We start from the raw sequence: 26,911 nt of genomic DNA on the forward strand, positions 1-26,911 counted from the left end.
TGTTTTTCCGGTATCTGAACTTCCTCTCCTTGTGTTCATAGTATTAATTTGCAAATTTCCCTACCATTCTCTGGCTGTGAAGACAATCCTGTCCGTCATGTTTTACATCTGCACCCTGGGAGTATTCATCCTCTTCCACACCAAGTTCAGTAAGTACGTGTCGCAGTGACACCCCCCCCCCCCCCCCCCCCCCCCACCTGCCAAAGAGTTCTGCTTCTCCACAAAACACCTTTGTATGTTTGATCCAACTTCACACACACATCTCCACCAACAAACAGTGCCGCCTGCAACCCCTTTAAATATCAGTGAGTTCTACTGGATATTTGACATCAAAGTAGTATTTAATTGAAAGGTCTGTAAACCCATTCCTAACACAGATCAGTCCATAGGAGGGTCAGTTAGGAGTCTGGTGACAGTGGGGAAGAAGCTGTTTTTGAGTCTGTTCGTGCGTGTTCTCAGACTTCTGTATCTCCTGCCCGATGGAAGAAGTTGGAAGAGTGAGTAAGCCGGGTGGGAGGGATCTTTGATTATGCTGCCCGCTTTCCCCAGGCAGCGGGAGGTGTAGATGGAGTCAATGGATGGGAGGCAGGTTCGTGTGATGGACTGGGCGGTGTTCACGACTCTCTGAAGTTTCTTGCGGTCCTGGGCCGAGCAGTATCTATACCAGGCTGTGATGCAGCCCGATACTGTGTGAGTTGGGGAAGCTGAGCCTATATACTCCGGAGTTTAGAAGTATGGCCTTGTCCAAACAGGCTTCTTAGAAAAGTTGAAACTGATAGAATAAAGGGACAGTATCAACGTGGATGCAAAATTGGTTGAATAATACGAAGCAGAGAGTAATGGAAATGGGGATATTTTGGGCTGGAGGAAAGTTTGTAGTGATGTTCCCCAGGGTCCGTATTGGGATCCCGGCTTTTCCTGATGTCTATTAATAATCGAGATATTGGTTTGCAGGAGACAATTTCAAAGTTCGCAGATGATGCAAAACCTGGAAGTGTTGCAAACTGTGCAGAGCAGAGTGTCGAACGTCAGGAGGACAGGGGGAGGGTGGGGGGAGAGTGTGGGACAGGGAGAGGGTGGGGGGGGAGTGTGGGACAGGGAGAGGGTGGTGGGTGAGAAGGTGGTGGGTGAGAGGGTGGGGGAGAGGGTGGGACAGGGAGAGGGTGGTGGGGGAGAGGGGTGGGGGAGAGGGTGGGACAGGGAGAGGGTGGGACAGGGAGAGGGTGGGACAGGGAGAGGGTGGGACAGGGAGAGGGTGGTGGGGGAGAGGGGTGGGGGGGAGGGGTGGGGGAGAGGGTGGGGGGAGAGGGTGGGACAGGGAGAGGGTGGGACAGGGAGAGGGTGGGACAGGGAGAGGGTGGGACAGGGAGAGGGTGGGGGGAGAGTATGGGACAGAAGGTCAGGGAGAGGTTGGGGGAGAGGGTGGGTGAGAGGGGGGGGAGAGGGGTGGGGGGGAGAGGGTGGGGGGAGAGTATGGGATGCAAGGACAGGGAGAGGGGTGGGGAGAGTATGGGACACAAGGACAGGGTGAGGGGTGGGGAGAGTATGGGACACAAGGACAGGGAGAGGGGTGGGGAGAGTGTGGGGACAGAAGGCCAGGGAGAGCTTTGGGGAGTGGGCTGATAGGTGGCAGATGACGGTAAATGTGGAGAAGTTGAGTTGATGTATCTCGGTCGGAGGGACATGGAGAGACAATACAAAATAAGGGATAAGATTCTAAAAGGGTTAAGGGGCAGAGGGACCTGGGTGTACATAGATCAATGAAGGAGGTGGGTGGATTGAGCAGTTAATAAGATACAAGGTATCCTGGGCTTTGTTAATCAGGACATAGAATCCCTACAGTGCAAAAGGAGGCCTTTCGGCCCATCGAGTCTCTACCGACCGTCTGAAAGAGGATCCTCCCTCGGCACACTGCCCTGCCCTATTCTTCCAACCCCACCTAACCTGCACATCCCCGGACACTAAAGGGCAATTTAACACGGCCAATCCACCTAACCTGCACATCCCCGGACACTAAAGGGCAATTTAACACGGCCAATCCACCTAACCTGCACATCCCTGGACACTAAGGGACAATTTAACATGGCCAATCCACCTAACCTGTACACCCCTGGGCACTAAGGGACAATTTATCACGGCCAATCCACCTAACCTGTACATCCCTGGACATTAAGGGACAATTTAACACGGCCAATCCACCTAACCTGTACATCCCTGGACACTAAGGGACAATTTAACACGGCCAATCCACCTAACCTGTACACCCCTGGGCACTAAGGGACAATTTATCACGGCCAATCCACCTAACCTGTACATCCCTGGACACTAAGGGACAATTTATCACGGCCAATCCACCTAACCTGTACATCCCTGGACACTAAGGGACAATTTATCACGGCCAATCCACCTAACCTGTACATCCCTGGACACTAAGGGACAATTTAACACGGCCAATCCACCTAACCTGTACATCCCCGGACACTAAGGGACAATTTATCACGGCCAATCCACCTAACCTGCACATCCCTGGACACTAAGGGACAATTTAACATGGCCAATCCACCTAACCTGTACACCCCTGGGCACTAAGGGACAATTTATCACAGCCAATCCACCTAACCTGTACATCCCTGGACACTAAGGGACAATTTAACACGGCCAATCCACCTAACCTGCACATCCCTGGACACTAAGGGACAATTTAACACGGCCAATCCACCTAACCTGTACATCCCTGGACACTAAGGGACAATTTAACACGGCCAATCCACCTAACCTGTACATCCCTGGACACTAAGGGACAATTTATCATGGCCAATCCACCTAACCTGTACATCCCTGGACACTAAGGGACAATTTAACACGGCCAATCCACCTAACCTGTACATCCCCGGACACTAAGGGACAATTTATCACGGCCAATCCACCTAACCTGCACATCCCTGGACACTAAGGGACAATTTAACATGGCCAATCCACCTAACCTGTACACCCCTGGGCACTAAGGGACAATTTATCACAGCCAATCCACCTAACCTGTACATCCCTGGACACTAAGGGACAATTTAACACGGCCAATCCACCTAACCTGCACATCCCTGGACACTAAGGGACAATTTAACACGGCCAATCCACCTAACCTGTACATCCCTGGACACTAAGGGATAATTTAACACGGCCAATCCACCTAACCTGTACATCCCTGGACACTAAGGGACAATTTAACACGGCCAATCCACCTAACCTGTACATCCCTGAACACTAAGGGACAATTTAACACGGCCAATCCACCTAACCTGTCCATCCCTGGACACTAAGGGACAATTTATCATGGCCAATCCACCTAACCTGTACATCCCTGGACACTAAGGGACAATTTATCACGGTCAATCCACCTAACCTGTACATCCCTGGACACTAAGGGACAATTTAACACGGCCAATCCACCTAACCTGTACATCCCTGGACACTAAGGGACAATTTATCACGGTCAATCCACCTAACCTGTACATCCCTGGACACTAAGGGACAATTTATCACGGTCAATCCACCTAACCTGCACATCCCTGGACACTAAGGGACAATTTATCATGGCCAATCCACCTAACCTGTACATCCCTGGACACTAAGGGACAATTTAACACGGCCAATCCACCTAACCTGTACATCCCTGGACACTAAGGGGTAATTTAACACGGTCAATCCACCTAACCTGCACATCCCTGGACACTAAGGGGCAATTTATCACAGCCAATCCACCTAACCTGCACATCCCTGGACACTAAGGGACAATTTATCACAACCAAGTCACCTAACCTGTACATCCCTGGACACTAAGGGGCAATTTAACATGGCCAATCCATCTAACCTGTACATCCCTGGACACTAAGGGACAATTTATCACAGTCAATCCACCTAACCTGTACATCCCTGGACACTAAGGGACAATTTAACACGGCCAATCCACCTAACCTGCACATCCCCGGACACTAAGGGGCAATTTAACATGGCCAATCCATCTAACCTGTACATCCCTGGACACTAAGGGACAATTTATCACGGCCAATCCACCTAACCTGTACATCCCTGGACACTAAGGGACAATTTATCACGGCCAATCCACCTAACCTGTACATCTTTGAACTGTGGGAGGAAACCGGAACGCCCGGAGGAAACCCACGCAGACACGGGGAGAACGTGCAGACTCCGCACAGACAGTGCCCATGGCTGGAATTGAACCCGGGTCCCTGGTGCTATGAGGCAGTAGTGCTAACCACTGTGCGACATATAAGAGCACGGAGGTTACGCTGAACTTGTACAAGACACTAGTTAGACCTCAGCTGGAATATTGTGCAGAGTTCTCGGCACCTCACTATAGGAAGGATGTGAAGACATTGGAGCGAGTGCCGAGGAGATTCACAAGAATGGTTCAGGGATGAGAAACGTCAGTCGTGAGGATAGATTGGAGAGGTTGGGAATGTTACCCTTGGAGAGAAAGCGGTTACGAGGTGATTTGATCGAGATGTTCAGAGTAGATGGGGAGAATCCATACTCTCCCTTAGAAGGACCCGGAACAACAGACTAAGGTTTAAACTGATTTGCAAAAGAAGAAAATGCAATAAGTTGTGACTAATTTGCGGGAGTTCTTCGAAGATGTAACCAGCAAAGTGGATAATGGGGATGCTGTAGATGTTGTATATCTGGACTTCCGAGAGTCAGGATAAATGGGTCTTTTTCTGGGTGGCAAGATAAAACTAGTGGGGGTGCCCCAGGGTTCGCTCCTTGGGTCCCAGGTATTTACAATTGATATTAACGACTTGGATACAGGATAGAAGGATCTGTAGCCAAATTCGCCGACGGCACAAAAATAGGTGGGGCAGTAAGTTGCGACGAGGAAATAAGAGCCTTACAAATGGATATAGTTCGGTTAGGAGAGTGGGCCAAGATGTGGCAGATGGAGTTTAATGTGGATAAGTGGGAGGTCAGGCATTTTGGTCGGATAAATGGGAAGGCAACGTATTATCTCAATGGGAAGAGACCTCGGGGAGTTCCGATGCAGAGGGACCTGGGGGTCCGCGTGCAGGAGTCACAGAAAACTAGCATGCAGGAACAGCAGATAATAAAATAAGCAAATGGAATGTTGGCATTAAGAGCTAAAGGAATCGAGTATAAAGGTAAGGAAATGTTGCTGCAACTGTACAAGGCGTTGGGGAGACCGCACCTGGAGTATTGAGCACAGTTTTGGTCCCCTTATTTGAAGAAAGATGTAGTGGCATTGGAGGCAGCTCAGAGGAGGGTCACTCGATTGATTCCAGAGATGAGGGGTTGTCGTACGAGGAGAGATTGAACAGTTTAGGCCGATAGTCTCTGGAGTTTCGAAGAATGAGGGATGATCGAATTGAGGTTTACAAGATGCTGAAAGCTATGGATGAAGCAGATGGGGAGTGGGTGCTTCTTCCTGGGGGGTGGTCTAGAACAAAGGTCATAATCTTAGAATAAGAGGGAGCAAATTTAAAACCGATCTGAGGAGAAACTACTTCTCCCAAAGGGTTGTGAATCTGTGGAATTCGCTGCCCCAGAGTGTGCTGCATGCTGGGACAGTCAGTACATTTAAGGAGGAGTTAGACAGACATTTAATTGGTAATGGGTTGAAGGGTTATGGAGAATGGACAGGATGGTGGGTTGTATGGACTGGCGGAGCAGGATCGAGAGGCTGAATTGCCCAATCCCTCTGCCAGTTCTTGTGTGAGAAAATGTTTTTCATCCAGCGGGACTGGATTGCATTACCTGGAACTGGTGGAGGCAGCTTCAATCAAGGCGTTGAAGAAGATATTAATTGATGATTTGAATAGAAACAACATGGAGGGCTTTTGGGAAAAGGTAGGAGAATCGCTTGTTGGGAGAGTCGGTGTGATTCACTGGGGAAAATCACCTCCTTGTGCGCTATAACAATTCTGTGATCCTGTGCTGAGCATCTGCAAAGGGAGGAGATAGATTCAATAAGTGGGGAACCGTTCACATTGAACACAAACCCATCTCGCTCTGAGCAAGCTTCAATGTTTCTCACAGCCATTGTTTGGACAATGACTCTTCTCAGACCCCTACAGCAGATCACTCCTCCAGTTCTCTCCTTGTTGTAGCAATCCAGGTGACCTCTTCCTCTGCCCAGCTCTCTGCTGCTGCTTATTTCCAATCACTAACTGATTTTTAAAAGGCTTAATATGGACCTGGTAAATGTTAACCGAGTTAAACAATATACTTAGCCAGAAACTGAATGTAAATCTCTGCCTGCAGCGAGTGTACTTACACAACATGTCTTCTCACAGCAAACCCTTTGTGCAAAGCTCTGCCCTGGGGAAATTTCACAGGGCACAGAAAGATCCCGAGCGGACACACTGATTCCAGATGGCAAAGATTTTCACTACAGTCTGACATTCAACGATAGAATACCATTGTGGTCAGAAACGACTACTTGTGGGGGGGAAGGCATCTGTTGCCAGATGCACAAACTGATAAAATGAAATTGTTTAACTTCCAGCGTTCAAAGAAAAGAGAAGTCATCTACATTTGAAAGCGGTTAAGAGAGTCAGAGAAAGCAAACTGGATGAGGAATAGACCATCCGTGAAATTGCAGCATCCAATATTTCAAGGTAAAGTATCAGAGAGTAATATAACATTGTCAAATAACACAATCTATAATATTGCAGAGTATCAGAGACAATATAACATTGTCAAATAACACAATCTATAATATTGCAGAGTATCAGAGAGTAATATAACATTGTCAAATAACTCAATCGATAATATTGCAGAGTATCAGAGAGTAATATAACATTGTCAAATAACTCAATCGATAATATTGCAGAGTATCAGAGAGTAATATAACATTGTCAAATAACACAATCTATAATATTGCAGAGTATCAGAGAGTAATATAACATTGTCAAATAACTCAATCGATAATATTGCAGAGTATCAGAGAGTAATATAACATTGTCAAATAACACAATCTATAATATTGCAGAGTATCAGAGAGTAATATAACATTGTCAAATAACTCAATCTATAATATTGCAGAGTATCAGAGAGTAATATAACATTGTCAAATAACACAATCTATAATATTGCAGAGTATCAGAGAGTAATATAACATTGTCAAATAACACAATCTATAATATTGCAGAGTATCAGAGAGTAATATAACATTGTCAAATAACACAATCTATAATATTGCAGAGTATCAGAGAGTAATATAACATTGTCAAATAACACAATCTATAATATTGCAGGGTATCAGAGAGTAATATAACATTGTCAAATAACTCAATCTATAATATTGCAGAGTATCAGAGAGTAATATAACATTGTCAAATAACACAATCTATAATATTGCAGAGTATCAGAGACAATATAACATTGTCAAATAACACAATCTATAATATTGCAGAGTATCAGAGACAATATAACATTGTCAAATAACACAATCTATAATATTGCAGAGTATCAGAGAGTAATATAACATTGTCAAATAACACAATCTATAATATTGCAGAGTATCAGAGAGTAATATAACATTGTCAAATAACACAATCTATAATATTGCAGGGTATCAGAGAGTAATATAACATTGTCAAATAACTCAATCTATAATATTGCAGAGTATCAGAGAGTAATATAACATTGTCAAATAACACAATCTATAATATTGCAGAGTATCAGAGAGTAATATAACATTGTCAAATAACACAATCTATAATATTGCAGAGTATCAGAGAGTAATATAACATTGTCAAATAACTCAATCTATAATATTGCAGAGTATCAGAGAGTAATATAACATTGTCAAATAACTCAATCTATAATATTGCAGAGTATCAGAGAGTAATATAACATTGTCAAATAACTCAATCTATAATATTGCAGAGTATCAGAGAGTAATATAACATTGTCAAATAACACAATCTATAATATTGCAGAGTATCAGAGAGTAATATAACATTGTCAAATAACTCAATCTATAATATTGCAGAGTATCAGAGAGTAATATAACATTGTCAAATAATACAACCTATAATATTGCAGAGTATCAGAGAGTAATATAACATTGTCAAATAACACAATCTATAATATTGCAGAGTATCAGAGAGTAATATAACATTGTCAAATAACACAATCTATAATATTGCAGAGTATCAGAGAGTAATATAACATTGTCAAATAACACAATCTATAATATTGCAGAGTATCAGAGAGTAATATAACATTGTCAAATAACACAATCTATAATATTGCAGAGTATCAGAGAGCCTCTGTCAATGGCGACGCGGCCTGTGTCGATCGCGACGCGGCCTGTGTCTATGGCGACGCGGCCTGTGTCTATGGCGACGCGGCCTGTGTCTATGGCGACGCGGCCGTTGTCGATCGCGACACGGCCTGTGTCTACGGCGACGCGGCCGTTGTCGATTGCGACGCGGCCTGTGTCGATCGCGACGCGGCCTGTGTCTACGGCGACGCGGCCTGTGTCTATGGCGACGCGGCCTGTGTCGATCGCGACGCGGCCTGTGTCGATCGCGACGCGGCCTGTGTCTATGGCGACGCGGCCTGTGTCTATGGCGACGCGGCCTGTGTCTATGGCGACGCGGCCTGTGTCTATGGCGACGCGGCCTGTGTCTATGGCGACGCGGCCTGTGTCTATGGCGACGCGGCGTGTGTCTATGGCGACGCGGCCTGTGTCTATGGCGACGCGGCGTGTGTCTATGGCGATGCGGCCTGTGTCTATGGCGACGCGGCCTGTGTCTATGGCGACGCGGCCTGTGTCTATGGCGATGCGGCCTGTGTCTATGGCGACACGGCCTGTGTCGATCGCGACGCGGCCTGTGTCGATCGCGACGCGGCCTGTGTCTATGGCGACGCGGCCTGTGTCGATCGCGACGCGGCCTGTGTCGATCGCGACGCGGCCTGTGTCGATCGCGACGCGGCCTGTGTCGATCGCGATGCGGCCTGTGTCGATCGCGACGCGGCCTGTGTCGATCGCGACGCGGCCTGTGTCGATCGCGACGCGGCCTGTGTCTATGGCGACGCGGCCTGTGTCTATGGCGACGCGGCCTGTGTCTATGGCGACGCGGCCTGTGTCTATGGCGACGTGGCCTGTGTCTATGGCGACGCGGCCTGTGTCTATGGCGACGCGGCCTGTGTCTATGGCGACGCGGCCTGTGTCGATCGCGACGCGGCCTGTGTCTACGGCGACGCGGCCTGTGTCGATCGCGACGCGGCCTGTGTCTATGGCGACGCGGCCTGTGTCTATTGCAGGCTGTGGTATTGATCATGAGGGGACCATGTTTATTGTGATGGGTCTTTGTCTGTCAGAGAACTATTCTCTGTCTGCTCACAATTTGATGGAAAGCTGAGGGTTTATTTTTTCTCTGTTTTACAGGAGTTTTGTGATTAAAAGATATTCTGGCCAACATCATTAGCCAATGGCACATAGTCTCTCTGGGAAAGTCTGAATCCCTGCATCGTCACGTTTACAGTCCGGCACTTGGATATATGTCTCTCTTTTGTTTAATCGAAGGAGGGGAATTATGAACAAATAAAATATGCGTTTGAGTATCCTTGATATTTGTTCAAAGTTCATTCCGCCCGCACACTCCTTCACTATAAAATAAATTCCAAACGTTTGTTTGGACAGCAGGTAAATGGGAGGCTTTTAAAAATGTGTTAACCAGGGTGCAGGGTAAGCACATTCCCTTTAGAGTGAAGGGCAAGGCTGGTAGAAGTAGGGAACCCTGGATGACTCGAGATATTGAGACACTGGTCAAAAAGAAGAAGGAGGCATATGACGTACATAAACAACTGGGATCAAGTGGATCCCTTGAAGAGTATAGAGATTGTCGAAATAGAGTTAAGAGGGAAATCAGGAGGGCAAAAAGGGGACATGAAATTGCTTTGGCAAATAATGCAAAGGAGAATCCAAAGAGCTTCTACAGATCCATAAAGGGAAAAAGAGTAACTAGGGACAGAGTAGGGCCTCTTAAGGATCAACAAGGACATCTATGTGCAGAGCCACAAGAGTTGGGTGAGATCCTGAATAAATATTTCTCATCGGTATTCACGGTGGAGAAAGGCATGGATGTTAGGAAACTAAGGGAAATAAATAGTGATGTCTTGAGAAGTGTGCATATTACAGAGGAGGAGGTGCTGGAAGTCTTAAAGCGCATCAAGGTAGATAAATCCCCGGGACCTGATGAAATGTATCCCAGGATGTTGTGGGAGGCTAGGGAGGAAATTGCGGGTCCCCTAACAGAGATATTTGAATCATCGGCAGCCACAGGTGAGGTGCCTGAAGATTGGAGAGTAGCGAATGTTGTGCCCTTGTTTAAGAAGGGCAGCAGGGAAAAGCCTGGGAACTACAGACCGGTGAGCCTAACGTCTGTAGTAGGTAAGTTGCTAGAAGGTATTCTGAGAGACAGGATCTACAAGCATTTAGAGAGGCAAGGACTGATTTGGGGCAGTCAGCATGGCTTTGTGCATGGAAAATCATGTCTCACAAATTTGATTGAGTTTTTTGAGGGGGTGACCAAGAAGGTAGATGAGGGCAGTGCAGTAGACGTTGTCTACATGGACTTTAGCAAAGCCTTTGACAAGGTACCGCATGGTAGGTTGTTGCAGAAGGTTAAAGCTCACGGGATCCAGAGTGAGGTTGCCAATTGGATTCAAAATTGGCTGGACGACAGAAGACAGAGTGGTTGTAGAGGGTTGTTTTTCAAACTGGAGTCCTGTGACCAGTGGTGTGCCTCAGGGATCGGTGCTGGGTCCACTGTTATTTGTGATTTATATTAATGATTTGGATGAGAATTTAGGAGGCATGGTTAGTAAGTTTGCAGATGACACCAAGATTGGTGGCACAGTGGATAGTGAAGAAGGTTATCTAGGATTGCAACGGGATCTTGATCAATTAGGCCAGTGGGCCGACGAATGGCAGATGGAGTTTAATTTAGATAAATGTGAGGTGATGCATTTTGGCAGATCGAATCAGGCCAGGACCTACTCAGTTAATGGTATGGCATTGGGGAGAGTTATAGAACAAAGAGATCTAGGAGTACAGGTTCATAGCTCCTTGAAGGTGGAGTCGCAGGTGGACAGGGTGGTGAAGAAGGCATTCGGCATGCTTGGTTTCATTGGTCAGAACATTGAATACCGGAGTTGGGACGTCTTGTTGAAGTTGTACAAGACATTGGTACGGCCACACTTGGAATACTGTGTGCAGTTCTGGTCACCCTATTATAGAAAGGATATTATTAAACTAGAAAGAGTGCAGAAAAGATTTACTAGGATGTTACCGGGACTTGATGGTTTGAGTTATAAGGAGAGGCTGGATAGACTGGGACTTTTTTCCCTGGAGCGTAGGAGGCTTAGGGGTGATCTTATAGAGGTCTATAAAATAATGAGGGGCATAGATAAGGTAGATAGTCAACATATTTTCCTAAAACTAGTCTAAAACTAGAGGGCATAGGTTTAAGGTGAGAGGGGAGAGATTCAGAAGGGCCCAGAGGGGCAATTTCTTCACTCAGAGGGTAGTGAGTGTCTGGAATGGGCTGCCAGAGGTAGTAGTAGAGGCGGGTACAATTGTGTCTTTTAAAAAGCATTTAGATAGTTACATGGGTAAGATGAGTATAGAGGGTTATGGGCCAAGTGCGGGCAACTGGGACTAGCTTAATGGTAAAAACTGGGCGGCATGGACTGGTTGGGCCGAAGGGCCTGTTTCCATGCTGTAAACTTCTATGATTCTATGATTATGTCAACCTGTTGTCATGTTTCATAGAAAGAGAATCTAGGAGCAGCAGGAGGACATTTCGCCCAACGGGCCCACACCGCTATTCATTGTGAAAATGGCTGACCATCCAATTCAATACCCTGATCCCATTCACATTTCCTAGCATTTCCCAAACAATTTCTCCCTTATTCCTGGACCAATGTCTCCACATTGCCCTGAGTGTTGGGTGGGGTTGCTGGGTTATGGGGATAGGGTGGAGGTGTTGACCTTCGGTAGGGGGCTCTTTCCAAGAGCCGGTGCAGACTCAATGGGCCAAATGGTCTCCTTCTGCACTGTACATTCTATCTATGAAACATTGAGTAATGTCTCCACATTGAGTAACGTCTGCACATTGAGTAATGTCTGCACATTGAGTAATGTCTGCACATTGAGTAATGTCCACATTGAGTAATGTCCACATTGAGTAATGTCTCCACATTGAGTAATGTCCACATTGAGTAATGTCTCCACATTGAGTAATGTCCACATTGAGTAATGTCCACATTGAGTAATGTCCACATTGAGTAATGTCCACATTGAGTAATGTCTCCACATTGAGTAATGTCCACATTGAGTAATGTCCACATTGAGTAATGTCCACATTGAGTAATGTCCACATTGAGTAATGTCCACATTGAGTAATGTCTCCACATTGAGTAATGTCCACATTGAGTAATGTCCACATTGAGTAATGTCCACATTGAGTAATGTCTACATTGAGTAATGTCCACATTGAGTAATGTCCACATTGAATAATGTCTCCACGTTGAGTAATGTCTGCACATTGAGTAATGTCTGCACATTGAGTAATGTCTCCACGTTGAGTAATGTCTCCACATTGAGTAATGTCTCCACATTGAGTAATGTCTCCACATTGAGTAATGTCTCCACATTGAGTAATGTCTCCACATTGAGTAATGTCCACATTGAGTAATGTCCACATTGAGTAATGTCTCCACGTTGAGTAATGTCTCCACGTTGAGTAATGTCCACATTGAGTAATGTCTCCACATTGAGTAATGTCCACATTGAGTAATGTCTCCACATTGAGTCATGTCCACATTGAGTAATGTCTGCACATTGAGTAATGTCCACATTGAGTAATGTCCACATTGAGTAATGTCTGCACATTGAGTAATGTCTGCACATTGAGTAATGTCTGCACATTGAGTAATGTCTGCACATTGAGTAATGTCCACATTGAGTAATGTCCACATTGAGTAATGTCCACATTGAGTAATGTCCACATTGAGTAATGTCTCCACATTGGGTAATGTCCACTTTGAGTAATGTCTCCACATTGAGTAATGTCCACATTGAGTAATGTCCACATTGAGTAATGTCCACATTGAGTAATGTCTCCACATTGAGTAATGTCCACATTGAGTAATGTCCACATTGAATAATGTCCACATTGAGTAATGTCTCCACATTGAGTAATGTCTCCACATTGAGTAATGTCCACATTGAGTAATGTCTCCATGTTGAGTAATGTCTCCACGTTGAGTAATGTCTCCACGTTGAGTAATGTCCACATTGAGTAATGTCTCTACATTGAGTCATGTCCACATTGAGTAATGTCTGCACATTGAGTAATGTCTGCACATTGAGTAATGTCTGCACATTGAGTAATGTCCACATTGAATAATGTCTCCACGTTGAGTAATGTCTGCACATTGAGTAATGTCTCCACGTTGAGTAATGTCTCCACATTGAGTAATGTCTCCACATTGAGTAATGTCTCCACATTGAGTAATGTCCACGTTGAGTAATGTCCACGTTGAGTAATGTCTCCACATTGAGTAATGTCTCCACATTGAGTAATGTCTCCACATTGAGTAATGTCTCCACGTTGAGTAATGTCCACATTGAGTAATGTCTCCACATTGAGTAATGTCCACATTGAGTAGTGTCCACATTGAGTAATGTCTCCACATTGAGTAAAGTCTCCACATTGAGTAAAGTCTCCACATTGAGTAATGTCCACATTGAGTAATGTCCACATTGAGTAATGTCTCCACATTGAGTAAGGTCTCCACATTGAGTAATGTCTCCACATTGAGTAATGTCTCCACATTGAGTAATGTCCACATTGAGTAATGTCTCCACATTGAGTAATGTCCACATTGAGTAACGTCTGCACATTGAGTAATGTCCACATTGAGTAATGTCCACATTGAGTAATGTCCACATTGAGTAATGTCTCCACATTGAGTAATGTCTCCACATTGAGTAATGTCCACATTGAGTAATGTCTGCACATTGAGTAATGTCTGCACATTGAGTAATGTCTCCACGTTGAGTAATGTCTCCACATTGAGTAATGTCCACATTGTGTAATGTCTCCACATTGAGTAATGTCTCCACACTGAGTAATGTCTCCACATTGAGTAATGTCTCCACATTGAGTAATGTCTCCACATTGAGTAATGTCTCCACATTGAGTAATGTCCACATTGAGTAATGTCCACGTTGAGTAATGTCTCCACGTTGAGTAATGTCTCCACATTGAGTAATGTCCACATTGAGTAATGTCTCCACATTGAGTCATGTCCACATTGAGTAATGTCTGCACATTGAGTAATGTCCACATTGAATAATGTCTCCACGTTGAGTAATGTCTGCACATTGAGTAATGTCTCCACGTTGCATACCGTCTCCACATTGAGTAATGTCTCCACATTGAGTAATGTCTCCACATTGAGTAATGTCCACATTGAGTAAAGTCTCCACATTGAGTAATGTCCACATTGAGTAATGTCCACATTGAGTAATGTCTCCACATTGAGTAATGTCTCCACATTGAGTAATGTCTCCACATTGAGTAATGTCTCCACATTGAATAATGTCTCCACATTGGGTAATGTCTCCACATTGAGTAATGTCCACATTGAGTAATGTCCACATTGAGTAATGTCTTCACGTTGAGTAATGTCTGCACATTGAGTAATCTCCACATTGAGTAATGTCCACATTGAGTAATGTCCACATTGAGTAATGTCTCCACATTGAGTAATGTCTCCACATTGAGTAATGTCCACATTGAATAATGTCTCCACATTGAGTAATGTCCACATTGAGTAATGTCCACATTGAGTAATGTCTCCACATTGAGTAATGTCTGCACATTGAGTAATGTCCACATTGAATAATGTCTCCACGTTGAGTAATGTCTGCACATTGAGTAATGTCTGCACATTGAGTAATGTCTCCACGTTGAGTAATGTCTCCACATTGAGTAATGTCTCCACATTGAGTAATGTCCACATTGAGTAATGTCTCCACATTGAGTAATGTCTCCACATTGAGTAATGTCTCCACATTGAGTAATGTCTCCACATTGAGTAATGTCCACATTGAGTAATGTCCACATTGAGTAATGTCTCCACGTTGAGTAATGTCTCCACGTTGAGTAATGTCTCCACGTTGAGTAATGTCCACATTGAGTAATGTCTCCACATTGAGTAATGTCCACATTGAGTAATGTCTCTACATTGAGTCATGTCCACATTGAGTAATGTCTGCACATTGAGTAATGTCTGCACATTGAGTAATGTCCACATTGAATAATGTCTCCACGTTGAGTAATGTCTGCACATTGAGTAATGTCTCCACGTTGAGTAATGTCTCCACATTGAGTAATGTCTCCACATTGAGTAATGTCTCCACATTGAGTAATGTCTCCACATTGAGTAATGTCTCCACATTGAGTAATGTCTCCACATTGAGTAATGTCTCCACATAGAGTAATGTCTCCACATTGAGTAATCTCTCCACATTGAGTAATGTCTCCACATTGAGTAATGTCTCCACATTGAGTAATGTCTCCACATTGAGTAATGTCTCCACATTGAGTAATGTCTCCACATTGAGTAATGTCCACATTGAGTAATGTCCACATTGAGTAATGTCTCCACATTGAGTAATGTCTCCACATTGAGTAATCTGCACATTGAGTAATCTCCACATTGAGTAATGTCTGCACGTTGAGTAATGTCCACATTGAGTAATGTCCACATTGAGTAATGTCTCCACATTGGGTAATGTCTCCACATTGAGTAATGTCCACATTGAGTAATGTCCACATTGAGTAATGTCTTCACGTTGAGTAATGTCTGCACATTGAGTAATCTCCACATTGAGTAATGTCCACATTGAGTAATGTCTCCACATTGAGTAATGTCTCCACACTGAGTAATGTCTCCACATTGAGTAATGTCTCCACATTGAGTAATGTCTCCACATTGAGTAATGTCCACATTGAGTAATGTCCACATTGAGTAATGTCTCCACGTTGAGTAATGTCTCCACGTTGAGTAATGTCCACATTGAGTAATGTCCACATTGAGTAATGTCTCCACATTGAGTCATGTCCACATTGAGTAATGTCTGCACATTGAGTAATGTCCACATTGAGTAATGTCCACATTGAGTAATGTCTGCACATTGAGTAATGTCTGCACATTGAGTAATGTCTGCACATTGAGTAATGTCCACATTGAGTAATGTCCACATTGAGTAATGTCCACATTGAGTAATGTCCACATTGAGTAATGTCTCCACATTGAGTAATGTCCACTTTGAGTAATGTCTCCACATTGAGTAATGTCCACATTGAGTAATGTCCACATTGAGTAATGTCCACATTGAGTAATGTCTCCACATTGAGTAATGTCCACATTGAGTAATGTCCACATTGAGTAATGTCCACATTGAGTAATGTCTCCACATTGAGTAATGTCCACATTGAGTAATATCTCCACATTGAGTAATGTCTGCACATTGAGTAACGTCTCCACATTGAGTAATGTCTCCACATTGAGTAATGTCTCCACATTGAGTAATGTCTGCACATTGAGTAACGTCTCCACATTGAGTAGCGTCTCCACATTGAGTAATGTCTCCACATTGAGTAATGTCCACATTGAATAATGTCTCCACGATGAGTAATGTCTGCACATTGAGTAATGTCTGCACATTGAGTAATGTCTGCACGTTGAGTAATGTCTCCACATTGAGTAATGTCTCCACATTGAGTAATGTCCACATTGAGTAATGTCTGCACATTGAGTAATGTCCACACTGAATAATGTCTCCACGTTGAGTAATGTCTGCACATTGAGTAATGTCTGCACATTGAGTAATGTCTGCACATTGAGTAATGTCTCCACGTTGAGTAATGTCTCCACATTGAGTAATGTCCACATTGAGTAATGTCTCCACATTGAGTAATGTCTCCACACTGAGTAATGTCTCCACATTGAGTAATGTCTCCACATTGAGTAATGTCTCCACATTGAGTAATGTCCACATTGAGTAATGTCCACGTTGAGTAATGTCTCCACGTTGAGTAATGTCTCCACGTTGAGTAATGTCTCCACATTGAGTAATGTCTCCACATTGAGTCATGTCCACATTGAGTAATGTCTGCACATTGAGTAATGTCCACATTGAATAATGTCTCCACGTTGAGTAATGTCTGCACATTGAGTAATGTCTCCACGTTGCATACCGTCTCCACATTGAGTAATGTCTCCACATTGAGTAATGTCTCCACATTGAGTAATGTCTCCACATTGAGTAATGTCCACATTGAGTAAAGTCTCCACATTGAGTAATGTCCACATTGAGTAATGTCCACATTGAGTAATGTCTCCACATTGAGTAATGTCTCCACATTGAGTAATGTCTCCACATTGAGTAATGTCTCCACATTGAGTAATGTCTCCACATTGGGTAATGTCTCCACATTGAGTAATGTCCACATTGAGTAATGTCCACATTGAGTAATGTCTTCACGTTGAGTAATGTCTGCACATTGAGTAATCTCCACATTGAGTAATGTCCACATTGAGTAATGTCCACATTGAGTAATGTCTCCACATTGAGTAATGTCTCCACATTGAGTAATGTCTCCACATTGAGTAATGTCCACATTGAATAATGTCTCCACATTGAGTAATGTCCACATTGAGTAATGTCCACATTGAGTAATGTCTCCACATTGAGTAATGTCTGCACATTGAGTAATGTCCACATTGAATAATGTCTCCACGTTGAGTAATGTCTGCACATTGAGTAATGTCTGCACATTGAGTAATGTCTCCACGTTGAGTAATGTCTCCACATTGAGTAATGTCTCCACATTGAGTAATGTCCACATTGAGTAATGTCTCCACATTGAGTAATGTCTCCACATTGAGTAATGTCTCCACATTGAGTAATGTCCACATTGAGTAATGTCTCCATGTTGAGTAATGTCTCCACGTTGAGTAATGTCTCCACGTTGAGTAATGTCCACATTGAGTAATGTCTCCACATTGAGTAATGTCCACATTGAGTAATGTCTCTACATTGAGTCATGTCCACATTGAGTAATGTCTGCACATTGAGTAATGTCTGCACATTGAGTAATGTCTGCACATTGAGTAATGTCCACATTGAATAATGTCTCCACGTTGAGTAATGTCTGCACATTGAGTAATGTCTCCACGTTGAGTAATGTCTCCACATTGAGTAATGTCTCCACATTGAGTAATGTCTCCACATTGAGTAATGTCCACGTTGAGTAATGTCCACGTTGAGTAATGTCTCCACATTGAGTAATGTCTCCACATTGAGTAATGTCTCCACATTGAGTAATGTCTCCACGTTGAGTAAGGTCCACATTGAGTAATGTCTCCACATTGAGTAATGTCCACATTGAGTAGTGTCCACATTGAGTAATGTCTCCACATTGAGTAAAGTCTCCACATTGAGTAAAGTCTCCACATTGAGTAATGTCCACATTGAGTAATGTCCACATTGAGTAATGTCTCCACATTGAGTAAGGTCTCCACATTGAGTAATGTCTCCACATTGAGTAATGTCTCCACATTGAGTAATGTCCACATTGAGTAATGTCTCCACATTGAGTAATGTCCACATTGAGTAACGTCTGCACATTGAGTAATGTCCACATTGAGTAATGTCCACGTTGAGTAATGTCTCCACGTTGAGTAATGTCTCCACATTGAGTAATGTCTCCACATTGAGTAATGTCCACATTGAGTAATGTCCACGTTGAGTAATGTCTCCACGTTGAGTAATGTCTCCACGTTGAGTAATGTCTCCACATTGAGTAATGTCTCCACATTGAGTCATGTCCACATTGAGTAATGTCTGCACATTGAGTAATGTCCACATTGAATAATGTCTCCACGTTGAGTAATGTCTCCACATTGAGTAATGTCTCCACATTGAGTAATGTCTCCACATTGGGTAATGTCTCCACATTGAGTAATGTCCACATTGAGTAATGTCCACATTGAGTAATGTCTTCACGTTGAGTAATGTCTGCACATTGAGTAATCTCCACATTGAGTAATGTCCACATTGAGTAATGTCCACATTGAGTAATGTCTCCACATTGAGTAATGTCTCCACATTGAGTAATGTCTCCACATTGAGTAATGTCCACGTTGAGTAATGTCCACGTTGAGTAATGTCTCCACATTGAGTAATGTCTCCACATTGAGTAATGTCTCCACATTGAGTAATGTCTCCACGTTGAGTAAGGTCCACATTGAGTAATGTCTCCACATTGAGTAATGTCCACATTGAGTAGTGTCCACATTGAGTAATGTCTCCACATTGAGTAAAGTCTCCACATTGAGTAAAGTCTCCACATTGAGTAATGTCCACATTGAGTAATGTCCACATTGAGTAATGTCTCCACATTGAGTAAGGTCTCCACATTGAGTAATGTCTCCACATTGAGTAATGTCTCCACATTGAGTAATGTCCACATTGAGTAATGTCTCCACATTGAGTAATGTCCACATTGAGTAACGTCTGCACATTGAGTAATGTCCACATTGAGTAATGTCCACGTTGAGTAATGTCTCCACGTTGAGTAATGTCTCCACATTGAGTAATGTCCACATTGAGTAATGTCTCCACATTGAGTCATGTCCACATTGAGTAATGTCTGCACATTGAGTAATGTCCACATTGAATAATGTCTCCATGTTGAGTAATGTCTGCACATTGAGTAATGTCTCCACGTTGCATACCGTCTCCACATTGAGTAATGTCTCCACATTGAGTAATGTCTCCACATTGAGTAATGTCTCCACATTGAGTAATGTCCACATTGAGTAAAGTCTCCACATTGAGTAATGTCCACATTGAGTAATGTCCACATTGAGTAATGTCTCCACATTGAGTAATGTCTCCACATTGAGTAATGTCTCCACATTGAGTAATGTCTCCACATTGAGTAATGTCTCCACATTGGGTAATGTCTCCACATTGAGTAATGTCCACATTGAGTAATGTCCACATTGAGTAATGTCTTCACGTTGAGTAATGTCTGCACATTGAGTAATCTCCACATTGAGTAATGTCCACATTGAGTAATGTCCACATTGAGTAATGTCTCCACATTGAGTAATGTCTCCACATTGAGTAATGTCCACATTGAATAATGTCTCCACATTGAGTAATGTCCACATTGAGTAATGTCCACATTGAGTAATGTCTCCACATTGAGTAATGTCTGCACATTGAGTAATGTCCACATTGAATAATGTCTCCACGTTGAGTAATGTCTGCACATTGAGTAATGTCTGCACATTGAGTAATGTCTCCACGTTGAGTAATGTCTCCACATTGAGTAATGTCTCCACATTGAGTAATGTCCACATTGAGTAATGTCTCCACATTGAGTAATGTCTCCACATTGAGTAATGTCTCCACATTGAGTAATGTCTCCACATTGAGTAATGTCCACATTGAATAATGTCTCCACGTTGAGTAATGTCTGCACATTGAGTAATGTCTCCACGTTGAGTAATGTCTCCACATTGAGTAATGTCTCCACATTGAGTAATGTCTCCACATTGAGTAATGTCCACGTTGAGTAATGTCCACGTTGAGTAATGTCTCCACATTGAGTAATGTCTCCACATTGAGTAATGTCTCCACATTGAGTAATGTCTCCACGTTGAGTAAGGTCCACATTGAGTAATGTCTCCACATTGAGTAATGTCCACATTGAGTAGTGTCCACATTGAGTAATGTCTCCACATTGAGTAAAGTCTCCACATTGAGTAAAGTCTCCACATTGAGTAATGTCCACATTGAGTAATGTCCACATTGAGTAATGTCTCCACATTGAGTAAGGTCTCCACATTGAGTAATGTCTCCACATTGAGTAATGTCTCCACATTGAGTAATGTCCACATTGAGTAATGTCTCCACATTGAGTAATGTCCACATTGAGTAACGTCTGCACATTGAGTAATGTCCACATTGAGTAATGTCCACGTTGAGTAATGTCTCCACGTTGAGTAATGTCTCCACATTGAGTAATGTCCACATTGAGTAATGTCTCCACATTGAGTCATGTCCACATTGAGTAATGTCTGCACATTGAGTAATGTCCACATTGAATAATGTCTCCATGTTGAGTAATGTCTGCACATTGAGTAATGTCTCCACGTTGCATACCGTCTCCACATTGAGTAATGTCTCCACATTGAGTAATGTCTCCACATTGAGTAATGTCTCCACATTGAGTAATGTCCACATTGAGTAAAGTCTCCACATTGAGTAATGTCCACATTGAGTAATGTCCACATTGAGTAATGTCTCCACATTGAGTAATGTCTCCACATTGAGTAATGTCTCCACATTGAGTAATGTCTCCACATTGAGTAATGTCTCCACATTGGGTAATGTCTCCACATTGAGTAATGTCCACATTGAGTAATGTCCACATTGAGTAATGTCTTCACGTTGAGTAATGTCTGCACATTGAGTAATCTCCACATTGAGTAATGTCCACATTGAGTAATGTCCACATTGAGTAATGTCTCCACATTGAGTAATGTCTCCACATTGAGTAATGTCCACATTGAATAATGTCTCCACATTGAGTAATGTCCACATTGAGTAATGTCCACATTGAGTAATGTCCACATTGAGTAATGTCTCCACATTGAGTAATGTCTGCACATTGAGTAATGTCCACATTGAATAATGTCTCCACGTTGAGTAATGTCTGCACATTGAGTAATGTCTGCACATTGAGTAATGTCTCCACGTTGAGTAATGTCTCCACATTGAGTAATGTCTCCACATTGAGTAATGTCCACATTGAGTAATGTCTCCACATTGAGTAATGTCTCCACATTGAGTAATGTCTCCACATTGAGTAATGTCTCCACATTGAGTAATGTCCACATTGAGTAATGTCCACATTGAGTAATGTCTCCACGTTGAGTAATGTCTCCACGTTGAGTAATGTCTCCACGTTGAGTAATGTCCACATTGAGTAATGTCTCCACATTGAGTCATGTCCACATTGAGTAATGTCTGCACATTGAGTAATGTCTGCACATTGAGTAATGTCTGCACATTGAGTAATGTCTCCACATTGAGTAATGTCTCCACATTGAGTAATGTCTCCACATTGAGTAATGTCTCCACATAGAGTAATGTCTCCACATTGAGTAATGTCTCCACATTGAGTAATGTCTCCACATTGAGTAATGTCTCCACATTGAGTAATGTCTCCACATTGAGTAATGTCTCCACATTGAGTAATGTCCACATTGAGTAATGTCCACATTGAGTAATGTCTCCACATTGAGTAATGTCTCCACATTGAGTAATCTGCACATTGAATAATCTCCACATTGAGTAATGTCTGCACGTTGAGTAATGTCCACATTGAGTAATGTCCACATTGAGTAATGTCCACATTGAGTAATGTCCACATTGAGTAATGTCTCCACGTTGAGTAATGTCTCCACGTTGAGTAATGTCCACATTGAGTAATGTCCACATTGAGTAATGTCCACATTGAGTAATGTCTCCACATTGAGTAATGTCTCCACATTGAGTAATGTCCACATTGAGTAATGTCCACATTGAGTAATGTCCACATTGAGTAATGTCCACATTGAGTAATGTCCACATTGAGTAATGTCTCCACGTTGAGTTATGTCCACAGAGTAATGTCCACATTGAGTAATGTCCACATTGAGTAATGTCCACATTGAGTAATGTCCACATTGAGTAATGTCCACATTGAGTAATGTCCACATTGAGTAATGTCCACATTGAGTAATGTCTCCACATTGAGTAATGTCCACATTGAGTAATGTCCACATTGAGCAATGTCCACATTGAGTAATGTCTCCACGGTGAGTAATGTCTCCACATTGAGTAATGTCTGCACATTGAATAATGTCTGCACATTGAATAATGTCTGCACATTGAGTAATGTCTCCACATTGAGTAATGTCTCCACATTGAGTAATGTCTCCACATTGAGTAATGTCCACATTGAGTAATGTCCACATTGAGTAATGTCTCCACATTGAGTAATGTCCACATTGAGCAATGTCCACATTGAGTAATGTCTCCACGTTGAGTAATGTCTCCACATTGAGTAATGTCTGCACATTGAATAATGTCTGCACATTGAATAATGTCTGCACATTGAATAATGTCTGCACGTTGAGTAACGTCTCCACGTTGAGTAACGTCTCCACATTGAGTAATGTCTCCACATTGAGTAACGTCTGCACATTGAGTAATGTCCACATTGAGTAACGTCTGCACATTGAGTAATGTCCACATTGAGTAATGTCCACACTGAGTAACGTCTCCACGTTGAGTAACGTCTCCACGTTGAGTACTGTCTCCGCGTTGAGGAACGTCTGCTCATTGAGGAGAGTAATGTCTCCACATTGAGCCATTCGGCTGTTTTTTGATATCACATGGAGTGAATCGTATTGGCTGAAGACTGACATCTGTGATGCTGGGGACCCCCGGAGGAGACCGAGACGGATCATCCACTCGGCACTTCTGGCTGAAGATTGTTTCGAATGCCTCAGCCTTGTCTTTTGCACAGATGTGCTGGGCTCCTCCATCATTGAGGATGGGGATATTTGTGGAGCCTCCTCCTCCAGTGAGTTGTTTAATTGTCCACCACCATTCACGATTGGATGTGGCAGGACTGCAGCGCTTAGATCTGATGTGTATGTTATGGAATTGCTTTGCTCTGCCTATTACTTGCTGCTTATGCTGTGTACCACGCAAGCTGTGTCCTGTGTTGTTGCTTCACCAGGCTGACACCTCGGCTGGGATTTGCCACGCAATCTACTGCATGGTTCATGGCAGTGGAGGTAACCTTCCACTGGTCAATGTTGGAGCTTCTGACCATCCCTTTTAGGCCTTCAGGAGGTGGTGGTGAGCTGCCTTCATGACCCTCAGCAGTCCCTGAGGTGTAGGTACACCCACAGTGCTGTTACGGAGCAGGCTCCTGGATTTGGACGGAACGGTGATATGTTTGCAAGTCAGAGTGGGCAGTGACTTGGAGGGGAACCTCCAGGTGGTGGGGTTCCCAGGTATCTGCTGCTCTTGTCGTTCGAGATGACAGCGGCCATTTGGTAATGGACAATAATATTTAATTCACTCACCAATTGATCACTTGTTACTTTCATTCCTGTTAGACCCAGAATAACAGAGACTTTAACCTGGTGTCTTTCAAGAAACTCAGGATGATTGATCTGTTATTCAACATTTGTTTTTTTAAAACAAGTTGCAAAAGCTGGTTAACACTCAATTTGTGATGAATACGTGTGACTATAATTCCACTTTAATCTCCACATGCAAATGTGCACAAGGACAAATCAAGTAGGAGATTGTTGTGGGGCACAGAACAAGGGCAGGACTCTCCGTCCCGCCGCACCCGTTTCTGGGGGGAGGGTGTCCCGGCAGCAGCGGATCCTCTGTCTCGGCAACCGGCCAATGAGGTTTCCCATTGTGGGCACCCCGCGCTGTCGGGAAATCCCCGGGTGGGAGTTCGCTGTCGACGAAGCGGAGGATCCCGCCGGTGCAGAATCCAGACCCGTATTTTTCTAATGGGAACATTTTACGAAAAAGGATGAAGCTGAAAGGGTTCTGCTGCTGTCGACCTGGTGTGCGTGCACACAATGGCCGCTTGCTGGACCCTGCTCGAGGTAGTAGTCTGCAATTCCTTTTCAAAGGTGCTTTGGTGAATCGCTGGCCTCGGAATTCCTCTGCTAACTCACTCCCTGTCTTCCCAATAACCACGAGTTTCCTGAATTGAGGGTTTCCTGGCTGGAGGTGGAAAATCGCTCTGAACTGCAGGCGGGGGGCCGGGGGTTCGGGGGGGGGGGGGGTGGGGGTGGGGGGGGGTGGGGGGGGGGGGGGTGGGGGGAGAACAACCTTCTTGACAGCTCACTCAGAAAGCACACTGGGAAAAAACCTGTGATGACAGAACTCAGCCCCGGTCAGCAGATTTTCGGAAATCATAGCGGGCACACAGCCAATAAACATGGACTTTTCTTTCTCCAGCAGAAATGCCAAGTGAACAGAAAGTTCTCATCTGCCCAGATCTGCCTTGTGCCACGGTAGCATTGTGGATAGCACAATTGCTTCACAGCTCCAGGGTCCCAGGTTCGATTCCGGCTTGGGTCACTGTCTGTGCGGAGTCTGCACGTCCTCCCCGTGTGTGCGTGGGTTTCCTCCGGGTGCTCCGGTTTCCTCCCACAGTCCAAAGATGTGAAGGTTAGGTGGATTGGCCATGATAAATTGCCCTTAGTGTGTCCAAAATTGCCCTTAGTGTTGGGTGGAGGTGTTGACCTTGGGTAGGGTGCTCTTTCCAAGAGACGGTGCAGACTCGATGGGCCGAATGGCCTCCTTTTGCACTGTAAATTCTATGTCCTTGGGCTGAAGTCAGATGATTTCTCCGAAATCAAGGTGAACTTATCACCTTTTCAAAAAGAGGCCACTTCAATTGGCAAGTGCTGGCGTTCGTCCGGTTTATTAAAAACCACATTGCCCTGGGTGCTTCTCCCAGCACACGGTATTCCCAGCCTCTCACCTGCTCTCGTAGCCCCAAAGGATGGTCCAGTTCTGTTTCCGCTCCGTGGAAAACCATGTGGGGTTGTGACATAAAGCTTCCACGACTCTCACCAAATTGGCTAACCGGGGAGGAGCGCAGGGAGCTTGCATTTTCAGAGATGGCCCCTTGCAGTGCAACCGTGGGGCGTGAATATCACTGGGAGTCCAAAACCGCAACATTAACAGATGCAGCCCTCTCTCTCTCTCTCTCTCTGAATGCAACCTTTAAACCACAGTCCAGCATTGTGAGCTGAAGTTTCACCACAGCCGCCCATCACTATCGGTTCAGATTAAATAGGTCACTCGGATTGTCTGACCTGGTTTGAGTTAAAAATATTGGGCTGAAGATAAAAGAAACACACAGCGTGTCGAGGAAGGTAGATTTTGATCTGGTGGAATTAGTGATGCGTATTCGACAGGGTGAGTCGGCACAGTCCATGTGGAGAGGTCCACAATTCCACTAAACATCGACGCACACACAGCAATGGTGTGTATTAGCAGCGAGGTAGTGGTTTTGTCACTGGGACCAGTGTCCCAGAGATCCAGAGTAACGTTCTGGGGAGCCGGGTTCGAATCCCACAAGGGCAGTACAATCAGTAAGAATGAACAACAACACCTCCTCCACAATAGTCCTCAATACCGGGGCCCCGCAAGGCTGCGTACTTAGCCCCCTACTCTACTCCCTGTACACACACGACTGCGTGGCAAAACTTGGTCCCAACTCCATCTCCAAGTTTGCTGACGATACGACCACAGTGGGCCGGATCTCGAATAACGATGAGTCCGAATATAGGAGGGAGATAGAGAACCTGGTGGAGTGGTGTAGCGACAACAGTTTGCGACCAGTTTGAACTGGCCTCGGGAGCCAAGGTAAACCGCGGCAAGAGCGAGGCCATGTTCTTTGGGAACTGGGCTGACCGGTCCTTTGTCCCCTTCACTGCCAGGTCAGATTACCTGAAGGTGCTGGGGATATGGTTCGGAGCTGCTGGGGCGTGCACCAAAAACTGGGAGGAGCGCTTAGCAAAGGCAAGGCAGAAACTGGGCTGGTGGGAGCAACGCTCCCTCTCCATTGCGGGCAAAACCCTGGTCATCAGGTGTGAGGCACTCTCGGTGCTACTGCACGTGGCGAAGGTCTGGCCCATTACCCGACCCTACTCCGCAGCAGTCACCCGAGCC

The 26,911-nt window shown here is 44.3% G+C and overlaps 1 protein-coding gene across 6 annotated transcripts in view; it reads left to right on the forward strand.

Annotated features, from left to right (window-relative positions):
• Positions 1-9,614, forward strand: part of LOC140390590 (uncharacterized) — a 180,017-nt gene extending 170,403 nt beyond the window's left edge. For 4 of the 6 annotated variants that reach the window (XM_072475802.1, XM_072475805.1, XM_072475808.1 and 1 more), the window contains 3 exons: positions 42-149; positions 6,539-6,650; positions 9,434-9,614. In XM_072475802.1, coding sequence (XP_072331903.1) covers positions 42-149; positions 6,539-6,615 — 185 coding nt within the window. In that variant the 3' untranslated portion in view covers positions 6,616-6,650; positions 9,434-9,614. The remainder of the gene's footprint in view (positions 1-41; positions 150-6,538; positions 6,651-9,433) is intronic. The other 2 variants (XM_072475803.1, XM_072475807.1) reach the window with 1 other exon arrangement.
• Positions 9,615-26,911: the final 17,297 nt, after the last annotated feature.

The sequence above is a fragment of the Scyliorhinus torazame genome, chromosome 14 (genome assembly GCF_047496885.1).
Source record: "Scyliorhinus torazame isolate Kashiwa2021f chromosome 14, sScyTor2.1, whole genome shotgun sequence".
NCBI lineage: Eukaryota > Metazoa > Chordata > Chondrichthyes > Carcharhiniformes > Scyliorhinidae > Scyliorhinus > Scyliorhinus torazame.